Source organism: Pongo pygmaeus, chromosome 21 (assembly GCF_028885625.2).
Source record: "Pongo pygmaeus isolate AG05252 chromosome 21, NHGRI_mPonPyg2-v2.0_pri, whole genome shotgun sequence".
NCBI classification, from domain to species: Eukaryota; Metazoa; Chordata; class Mammalia; order Primates; family Hominidae; genus Pongo; species Pongo pygmaeus.
In genome coordinates this window covers 41,160,147-41,170,307 of record NC_072394.2, presented here as the reverse complement: position 1 = coordinate 41,170,307, position 10,161 = coordinate 41,160,147, and the positions used below count along the sequence as shown (strand labels likewise).

Below are 10,161 nucleotides of genomic sequence, written 5' to 3'. Positions count from 1 at the left end.
AGATGGACCCGCCCCCGGGGGAGAGATTCGAACAAACCTCGACCTGGCAGCTGAGGGGGCCGCTACAGCACTCTCCGTCTTCAGCTTCCTCCTCACACCTGAGGAGCCTCCTCGCCGCCAACTAATCTTTGTACTCCCTGGAGCCCTCCCCGGACCCTTTCACCACAGCTGCTCACCATCTCCGGTTTAAGCCGGCAGGAGCCAGTTCCCACGCCTCCCAGCGCCAGGGGATCCCGGCTGGTACGAACACACAAACCCGACACCGGGCCGCGCAAGCCTTTGTCTCTTCTTTATTTGCGGATATAATTATGTACCGCACTCTAAATTAGAGAAGATTTTTTCTGATATACATTTCATCTTATTCACCACGAGCACACCACACGCACAGTAGAACAGTTCCACACCTGATAAATTGCACAAGATGAGAGTTTAGATTCCTGAAAACCGGCAGGCAAGCTGGCCCCGCCGCGGCTTCTCGCCTCCCGGCTTCGTTGAAGGAAATCGCCCACCCAAAATGGATTTCCCAGTCAGCCTTTCCCGCTGCAGGGTTGAAACGTCTCCGGAATGGGAAGCGCTCTTGCTGGAAATGGCTGGACGCTGTAGATTCCGAGCACTGGATGGATGTGAAATGTCCCCCCAAGGTCAAGTTGCCACGCCTGCGAGCTGCGCCCCCTCTCCCTCCCTTCCCAACCCCCTCGATGACTGGAACCAAAGTGTCGGGGCCCCACTTGGAAGGACAGAGAACCCTGCCCGCAAATGCACCCCGCCTCCCCCCAAAACCAGGGTGTTGTGGAAAAGAAAGGACAACAGAAACGCAGACGCGATGGATCGTGAATCCCTATCCCCTCCCATCCCCCCCATCCCCGAATAATCAGAAACTAGGAACCAGAGATGTTTAAAGCTTGGCTTCCCAAGCGCGGCGGCAGGGCGCACTGGGCTGTTGGGGGCGGGGTGAGGGGAGAAGGGAGAGAGGGCAGAAGCACGGCGGGGGCTCGCCCTTGCGCCCTAGTCCTCCGCGTTGGTTCGGTAGGCCTCGATGAGGCCCTCGAGGGAGTGCACGAAGCCGGACACGCTGCAGATGCCGCCGATGACGAAGATGGCGACGTCGAAGAAGACTTGGTGCCACAGCAGCTTGCGCCAGAGCAGGCGCAAGTGAAAGAGGCTGGGCAGCAAGAAACAGAGGCCGGCGCCCGTGAGGCTGCCGGTGAGGCCCATGAGCAGCGCGAAGTGCGGCACATAAATGGCCATGAGCAGCGTGAAGACTACGAGCGCGCAGCGCAGCGTCAGCCCCCAGGACTTCAGGCGCCCGTCGCCGCTGTAGCAGGCCGGGAAAAAGGCGCGGCTACCTTCCTGGAAGAGCGACTTCTCTAGCACCTCGACAGCGGCAAAGAATGGCAGAGGATAGGACAACAGCGCCTTGGCCACCAGAAAGATGTTGACCACGGCGCGGATGGAGCCCGGCAGGTTATCCGTGATGACTTCCTTGGTCTCGTCGGCCCAGGTGAGGTAGGCGACGAGCGCGAAGAGGCCCTTGAGCACGCAGGCTGCGATGTGCGTCCAGTTCATCATGCAGTGGAACTCGCTGGGCTGCTGCATATTGCCCTCCAGCGAAGGCAGGAAGATCTGCGACGTGTAGCTGAACACGATGATGCCAATGGAGATGGGGAACTTCTTGACGTCGATGTAGAACTTGACCTTCTCCCAGGCCCAGTCGCGCGCCCGCGATAGACAGTAGGCTATGACCAGGATATTGATGACGAAGTGGGCCAGAGTGCACAGCAGACTGAACTTGGACACGGCCTTGAGGTTCTTAAGGAAGGCGCAAGGCAGCAGCACGGCCGTGGCGATAATGGACCAGGACTTCTGCGACACGGGCAGCCCCGGGAAGCTGTTGTACATGAGGTTGCCACTCACCACCACGTACAGGATGCACGTCATCACCAGCTCGATGATCTGCGCTACGTTCACCACTCGGCCGCCCAGCGTTGGGAAGCGCGGAGCGCAGCAGGCGTTGGCTATGGCCACGTACGAGTCCCGCACGCGCACCACCTCGCCGTCTTCATTCTCCTCGTACAGGCAAGCGATGAGGATCTTGCCGGTGTAGCAGCACACAACGGCGGCGAAGATGATGAGAAACAACCCCAGGTAGCCGCCGTGCAGGATGGCGTAGGGTAGGCCCAGCACGAACATGCCCTGTGGGGCGGAGAGGCAACCAGACGCGGACGCTCAGCGAACTTGGCAACAGATGAGGGGCCCAGGGGGCGTGGCTTAACGCTGTGGCCCGAAGGGGGCGCTAAGGACACTGAGAATTGGGTCTGAGCCGCCGGGGAGGAGAGGTTAAGAGCAGGCTGCGGGGTGGATGTAGGGGAGCTAATAGTGAGCCTGGGTGTCGAGCCAGAGATGGAGAGGGAGGGATGTATGGACGGATCTGAGAAGGAAAGGTGCGCTAATGGCTGGAGATGGCGAGAGGGCTAGGGTGGGAGAGGGCTGAGAATAGGAAGAAGCCACAAGAGGGAAGGGAGATACTTCGGGATGGTTTCTGGGGACAGGACCAGAATGAGGAGTTGGGGGAGGAGATGAGAAGGGACAGGAGGGAGGGTGGTCGGAAAGGGGCGCTAAGAAAGGTAGCGAGCTGGGCCTGGGCCACTGGAAAGAGTGGGCACGGGATTTGTGGTGGGGCTGGAGTGGGGCACGGGAGCTAAAGAGGGAAACTCGGGTGTCTCAGGCTCAAACCAGAGGAGGAAACGTTAAAGGCGGCAGTTGTGAGGCGAAAAGGAGGTAGGGTAGAGAGGGAGAGGGGCTGAAGGTGGGGCAAAGCCCCTGGGAGGCAAGAACAGAGACAATGTGAAGACGCTTGGGGAGCAGGGCGCGGGGAGGAGGAAGCAGGGCTGGAAATTGAGAGTCTTAGGACAAGGCTGGAGTTAGAGTGAGGCGAGGGCGAGACCTAAGGAAGGGGACTAAGTGGAGGCTGCGGAGGCAAAAGCAGGAGGAGGAGCTTGGCAGGAAGGCGCCAGGGAGGCCAGAAAGCCGAACTGAGCAAGAGTCTAGAATCAGAAGCTTCAGGGTCGGGCAGACAGGGCTGTAGGGTTTAGAATCCACATGGGGACTAAGAGCTAACGAAATCCAGGGTCCTGGAGGACTACGAGCCTCCTGCCTCCTGCCCTGGCCTCCCTTGGGGCCTATCAAACGGAGCCTTGAAAGACTCCCCGGGAAGTCGCGGGGGACAGCGAAGGCGGGAGCAGCCCCGGGTCCGTGATCCAGCAAGGCCGTCTCGCCGGGCCCCGGAGCGGAAAGCGCCTTGGGTCGGGCCATCTGGTGTGCAGGGTCCGGTGGAGTCCTGCTGACCCCGATACATGCAGCAACCCCTGGGAGGCCTCTGCTCCCAGAAAACCTGCCTTCCGTAGCCCCAGTGATAGTGCGCTCCAGGGACGCCGCGGGGCCAGGCTGTAAGGGTCCGGGGGTGCCTAGAGCTGAAGTCTCCTTTGGCCCAGAAAGCCGCGGCCTGCCAGCCCCTGCTAGCTCGGAGGTCGTTGCCAAGACTCCAAACCTGCTCCCTATGGAGGAGTCCTGCGCCGCCTGGTGGGGAGTGGGGGGTTGGGAATAAGGGGAGAGGGCCTAGAGAGCAGGGGCCATTCTTAGCCTCTGGAGAGGGCTTCGCCAGGGTCACACGGGGAGGAGCTGGCCGCCTCTTTGAGGTGCAGCCGGGATTTCGGGCGAGAGGGGCGAGTCTGTGCACAGGTAATGCCGGATTATTGCGGACTAAATGTGCTTGTGTGCGAGCATGTGTGTGCGTTCGTGTGTGTATACCTGTATGTCTCCAACAGGGCCGCACCTGAGGGAGCAGGCTGGTTCCTGTCTGCATGCGTCTGTGCATGTGTGTGCGCATATGTTCAAACGAGTATTCGTGTGTTTGGCATGTGCAGGTATATGCTTTTGTGTGTGGAGATGTAGGGGTGTACGCAGGTGCATTTGGGGATAGTACTGTAGTCTATATATAGATGCATGTCGCGTGCGCCTGTGCCTGCGCGTTTGTTCGTGGGAAAGGGGGCTGTGGGCATGTGGTGTGCCTGCCTATGTAGGTGTGCGTGTCTATGCTTGTGTGCGGGGGGAGGAGACTCCGACCTCAGCGATTTCCCCTTCTTTCCTCCCAAAAATGCAGCTGTGAATCCGTTCCAGAGTTCAAGACCAAACCGTGCCCTCCAATCCTGATTTTCTTTCTTTCTCATCCCTTCCCGCTCCCTCCCCCCATTTCCTTCACTTTTGCAGTGTCTCCGGACAGGTGTCTCAGACCGAACCTCAGCTTAGCGGTCTTGCAGCTGGTGCCGTGGGAGGGAGCGTGGGTTAGGGCGGGAGACACCGCCTGGGGGCGTAGGTCCCCGCGCAGGGCTGGGAGGGATGGAGAAAGGGAGATTCCTGGGTACAGGAGGGGGTCTCGAGGCCGAGATCACCGGGTGACTGTCCGGGGCAGAGCCCGGCACGCTGAGCTGGGAGGGGGGAGGGCAGGTAGAACTGGGAATCCCGCGCTCACCTGGATGGCGTTGGTCACGTTCCAGCCTGCCTCCCACGCCGTGATTTTGGGCTTGTCGTGGCCCCCAAACTCGCCACCACCTCCCACCTGGTCCTTGGAGCCCGAGGGCGGCAGAGGAGCTCCGCTGCCTCGCTGATAATGGATGTCTCCCTCGACGGGCGCTTCAGCGCCCTCGTCCCCGCAGGGCTCTCCCTCGGCTTTCAGGATGTCCATCTGCAGGCCCTGGCGGTGCTCAAAGTCGAGGTCGTCGCAATGCGCGAAGCCCACCGCCTCCTCATCCGTGGCCGCCTGAAAACCCATCCTGGCGAACATGCCGCTCATCTTGGCCTGGGACTTGTTGGACACGGACGTGGCCACGTTGGATAGCTTGCTGCGGAGCAAGGTGGCCATGGCGGCGGTGGGGACAGCGGAAAGGACAGAAGGACCCGAGGATGCGGGGAACGCGATGCAAGACGGCGAGGGCTGGGGGGCGCAAAGTCGCTATCTCCGCTTGCTCTCCGCGCGGCGCCCCGGGGCTCTCTGGCTCATGACCCTCGCAGCTGGCGTTCGAGGCTCTCTCAGGGCTGGACCGGGCAAGCTGGCAGCAGGTCTGGCGGAGCGGCGGCGGCGGCGGTGGTGGCTAGTGCACTGCGGAGCTGCCGCGGGGCGCGGGCTGGGCTGCGGAGGGCGGCGGCGGCGGCGGCGGCGGCGGCGGCGGCAGCGGCGTCAGAGCAGCTACGCGAAGCTGTCGCGGCGCCCCCACCCGTGCTCGGCCCAATGCGCTCCCGCCCCTCGGAATCAGGCGGTGCGGGGGTGGGGGGCTGGATAGAGGAAATACCCGGAGGCAGGGGACGGGAGGAAGGGGCTAGAAGAGAAAGGGGGCGCCGAGGGATTCAGACGTGAGCTGGGGGCAGAAGAAGGGCGCCTTTGGGAAGGAGGCGGGAGGGAGCGCGTGAAAGAGGGAGCGCCGAGGGCAGGGGAGGTGGGGGGGCGAAGTGCTGCATTTCTAGGGGAGGTGCTAAGCTCGCATCCTGGCTCTTCCCACCTCGCCGCCGCAGGGTGGGAGGGGGCCGGCGTGGGTTGATGCTCGCAGTCTCCCGCCCCCGGACCACCCCCTCCAGAGTCCGGGAGCTGTGCAGCCCCAGATCCTCTGGCTAAGGACTGGTCTGGGCGCCCCGAAAGCCCGCAGGACTGAGTTGTCAGTCTCTCGAGGAGCGGGTCGTCTAGAACTCAGTCTGTTTCCCTGGCACCCATTCTTCGCTCGTAAACCCGGCCGCGAGTCCCCCTTGAAGGTAGAAGTGGCTGGCATGGATCGCTCCCAAGGAAGCTCAGCCTCAGGCTCAGTCACCCGAGTTCTCTCTGCCCGTCCAGGGACGCCGCGAGGGAAGCGATTGTGCGGATCGCTCGCCACCAGCCGCTCTCCAAATGCGTGCAGAATGGAGGCGAAAGGTTGGCTTTTCTCTTTATTTTCGTTTGGGGGATCTGGAAGAAGGCAGGACTCTATGAGGACACCTCTCGGCAGCCTCCTAGCGGGTCTGCGAATGCCCACGCCGAGAGGGGCGCAGACCGGGCCAGGCGCGGAGGAAAGAAGGGCTCGCGGCGCTGCAAGGCCGAGGAAGCCGAGGCTCGCGGTGCGCTGGGGCCCTGCTCCGACGGCCGCCTCCAGGCGGTGAGAGCCTGGGCTGTTTGTGTTGATTGGGGTACGGGTGTGTGAGCGCGAGTAAGGGAGAGACCCAGAGACAAAGACCGATGGTGTATCAGACTCTGCTTGAGGCTGGATCAGTGTGGCCTCTGAGAATGAGGTTTGGTAACCCTGTGTGTTCTGTGTCTGTGTGGTTTTGTGCGCATTCGAGTGTGTGTGCCAGAACTAGTGTGTTGGATTGCGTATGTGTTCCCAAATGGGGTTGCCTGCGTTCGTGCCTGTGTGAGTCCGTTTGTAGTAGTCTCCGTGAGGGTCCGCTGCTCTGAATGGGTCCCTGCGTAAGTCCCCAGCTGAGGTCCTGGCCGGACTCCTCATGAGCAGTAAACTGCAGGGCTCCACCTGGCAGTCCCAGCCTGAATGGAGAAGTAGCGGCTGTGACTGGAAGTGGGGGCGGGGGCGGATGGAAAAACCGAAGGAAACAAAAAAGGAAGCAGCTCCCCATCTCCCCTCTCCCGAGGCCCTTTCTCCCTGGGAACCCCAGTCCACTCCTTCTCTGCAGTATATCTAGATTAGCTCACGTCAGCGCACAAGTAGGGCGGCCCGAGGGCTTTGGCCAGAGAGTTGGAGCTGCCAGGACAAGACAGGCTTCCCTCTCTACACCCTCCTGCCTCCTGCCACCTCCTCCCAGCCCAAGCACCTCCCAGTCTCCCGGAGGAGGCTTCTCTCCAGATAGGGAACCTCCACCACATTGGACAGAGATGCTTCTAACCTCTCCCCAGGTACCCCCTTAATTTACCCAGAAGCTCTGGAAAGCCCCTAGCTCCTGCCTGGTGGCAACCAAGACAGAAATCCTCTTCTTAGCCTCCAGCTACTAAGGCCAAAAAACAAAACAAAACAAAGCAAAACAAAAAACAAAACAAAAAAAGACCCCTCCATAGAACCATCCTCCAAATACAGACACTCCAAGTCATGACAGGACCCAGAACAAAGACAAGAAAGAGATTCTTCCTCCAAACACAGAGATCCTCTCCTCCAAGGAGGCTTCTAAATAGAAGCGATCCCCCATCTGAAATTTGCCCTATACAGAGACCCTCGGCCCACCCCAATTCTCAGATACAGGAAAGAGAGAGAGAGAATTTTCTCTACAGATTCCTATAGACAAAGATCTCCACATCCTAATTGCCATCCTCTCCCCTTCTGTTTCTGGTGAAATTCTTTGGCCCACATGAGATGATCTGAGCAGAGGCTGGGTCTTTGTAGGATTCCCCAGTGCCTTCTCTACACCATTACACCCAGACCTTAGGATGGCCACTGATGCCTTCTCTGACAAGTGAGTCTAAAGTGGGCTGTGATGTTTTTTCATCAGTGAGAGATGGGGTCATTTACTCCTTCATTCAGTGAACCTTTTCTCAGCCCTTCCTGTGCATGTGATTCTGTTCTGGCTATTCCAGGAATTGTCAAGATGACACAAGCATAGTCTCTTCCTATACTCCCCACTCCAATTCTTGGGTCTAGGAGGGACCCTAGAAAGCCCTGAGTCCAATTTTCCCTTCTGCAATGTTTAAATCTCCCCCAAACATCCCAACAGAACCTCACATTTATCCTAGTTTTACAGACAAGCAAACTCAGGCCTGAGCAAGGAAGTGTTCTGCCCAAGGTCACACAGAATCCAGGTTAAAGCCAGGCTAGAACCCCCAGGAATCATAAGGCTCTTTCCAGCATGACTTGCCCTGCACTACTTCGTCTTGTCCTTACATCCTTTCTCCCTGGTTGTCGTTTGGTATTTGGCCACCTCATTGTCCAAAGAGATGAAATTCAAAATCAGATTCTAGTCCCCCTGGCTATAATTAGATGCCAGCAGTTGGGAAAGGAACTCCCATATTTCCCTCTTTTCCTGCTGTTTGTAATAAATGCCTCTTCCCAGGCTGAAGGCAGGTGTGGCAAGTTCTCAAACAACCCACACTTTATTGAATAATTCTACCCCATCACATACTAATTCTATGACATTGACTACCTCCTTGACTTCTCCTAGCTTCCATTTCCTCATCTCTAAAATGTGAAAATAAGAATAAGAGCCTCATAGAATTATTGAGAAAAAATTCAATGAGATCTCGTATATGAAATGCTTAACAGGTGCTGCATGCCCAATACGTGATAGCAATTATTTTGTAATTGTTGTAGTTACTATACTCAACAGCCAGTTCTCATTGTGGGGCGGGGGGTGGAAATGGGAGTGCATAAGAAAAAGCCTGCGATTGGATCTGGGGGTTGAGTGAGTTGGAATGTACGCTCTTCTGTCTTTGAAGCTCTCTGTCCCTGCTCCTCACAGTCCCAAGCTGACCTGGAGAGAAGGGGATGGAGGTCAGGAGCAGGGAGAGGGAAGAGCCCAGGAGACCAACAGGATGACTTCCCTTGCTGGTAGTGAGCTGGGCTCTGCCCTGGCGAAGCCATCAACCTCCATATTCTCCCAAATAGCTCCTCTAGAAGGGTCCCCTAGGAGAGGATTTTGCAGTAGGCTGGTCCCCTGAGTTGAAGCACAACAAACACATACATTCACACAGAGCATGACAAGCCGATGGATAGATGTACAAAAACATGATGACAACATAGAGATTCTAGTAGATTGAACAGAGCATTCTAGTACATTGACAGAGCAACACACAGGTCACGAACAGGCCAGCACACAGACAGACACATGCAAGATTTGTACCAAGACTGCCTGCCACACAAAGAAATCAGGACAGACACTGGTGGGTCCCTCTGCATGGGCAGAGGCACCTGGGCAACAGGCTCAGACACACAGCAGTGCAAGAACAGGTAAACACACACACTGACAAGCCCCCAGACACAAGAAATCACACACACACAGTCACACTGAGACCAGTAGTCAGGACTACTCTTGTGTGATCACTGAAGAGGAAAAGAGGAGAGAACAAAGGGCAGAAAGGGGCAGGGGAGACATAAAAAAGACCAAGCAGGGAGATGGAGATGGAAGCAGGGCTTGCTGGATGCAGCCACCAGCCAGTGGGACACAAAAGAGGCAGAGATGCCACAGCCTTCCTCTTTTGCTGATGCCAGAACCCAGATCTTGTGACTAAGAAACTAGGGACTGGGAGGGTATGTGGGGAGAGAGCAGGAGCTGTCGCTACCCAACCTGGGGGTGTCAGAGGGTCTCTCCTGCCAGGGCCACACAGGTTCCTACCTTCTCTCAGGACTTCCACCAAGCTTTGTGAAGCAAGGACTTACGGATGAGGAGTTTGGATTAGGAAGGACCTGGATCGGATTCCCTGAAGCCAGGGCCCAGGTGAAATGCACGCACCCCCTCCTGACACAGGAGCTCAATCTCTCTGCCTTTGATGCCTTCAGTACCCAGGGGGTTAAATGCCTGGCTAACAGAGATGGGAGTCACTTTGGGGGAATAAATAGGGTTAAATAGAACTGGGCTTATCTCCCAGAGCAGACAGCACTATGGGGGAAGGGGAGGCATGGAGCCCTTGAATTAATGGCCTGGAAAGCCAACATCATGAGCATCATTTCGGGGCTGAATGATCACAGATAGCCCCCTCCCCCTCCCCTGTAGCTCAGAGCCCTCCTTTTCCAGAGCAAAGTCTGCCTTGCAAGTCTTTTCCTGCTGAGGGGACGGCGCTGGCTTCATAAACCACTCCCACCCCCACGTATCCTGGGGCTGGGACATTGGTGAGGTTTTCCTATAGCTGGAGGGAGCCACGTTCACCTTTCCCCAAATCAAAACCCAATTTCCTGATGCTGTGTCCCTGGGCACAAGGGAGGAGAGGGGCAGCAAGGCTGAGGAGCCAGGTGGGAGCCTATGCATGGAACAAAGACCCTGATTCTTCTCCCTTCAATGGGACAAATCAGGTGGGGCCATTGACCATGTAGGTGCTGCCCCTGTGAGCTCAGGGTAAGACATATTAAAATACATTCATGACTGTGTATGTAGTAGCAGTTTTCCTTGCACACATAGTGAGCATCCCAACTCCAGAGGTGTCCAGGC

General features: G+C 57.6%; 1 protein-coding gene across 1 annotated transcript; it reads right to left on the bottom strand.

Moving 5' to 3' along the window:
* Nucleotides 1-275: 275 nt before the first annotated feature.
* SLC32A1 (solute carrier family 32 member 1) lies at nucleotides 276-5,167 on the bottom strand. Its single transcript, XM_054468255.2, has 2 exons — nucleotides 4,529-5,167; nucleotides 276-2,193 (listed from the first exon to the last, which is right to left on the bottom strand). The coding sequence occupies exons 1-2, from the start codon at nucleotides 4,916-4,918 to the stop codon at nucleotides 1,006-1,008; spliced, it is 1,578 nt and encodes a 525-aa protein (XP_054324230.1). The 5' UTR covers nucleotides 4,919-5,167; the 3' UTR covers nucleotides 276-1,005.
* Between the last annotated feature and the right edge of the window lie 4,994 nt (nucleotides 5,168-10,161).

Excerpts from the sequence above, each read along its gene's own strand:
- SLC32A1 (XM_054468255.2), bottom strand. The coding sequence starts at position 4,918 with ATGGCCACCTTGCTCCGCAGCAAGCTATCCAACGTGGCCACGTCCGTG. Across the intron at positions 2,194-4,528 it reads ACGTGACCAACGCCATCCAG|GGCATGTTCGTGCTGGGCCT; the intron begins GTGAGCGCGGGA and ends TCCGCCCCACAG.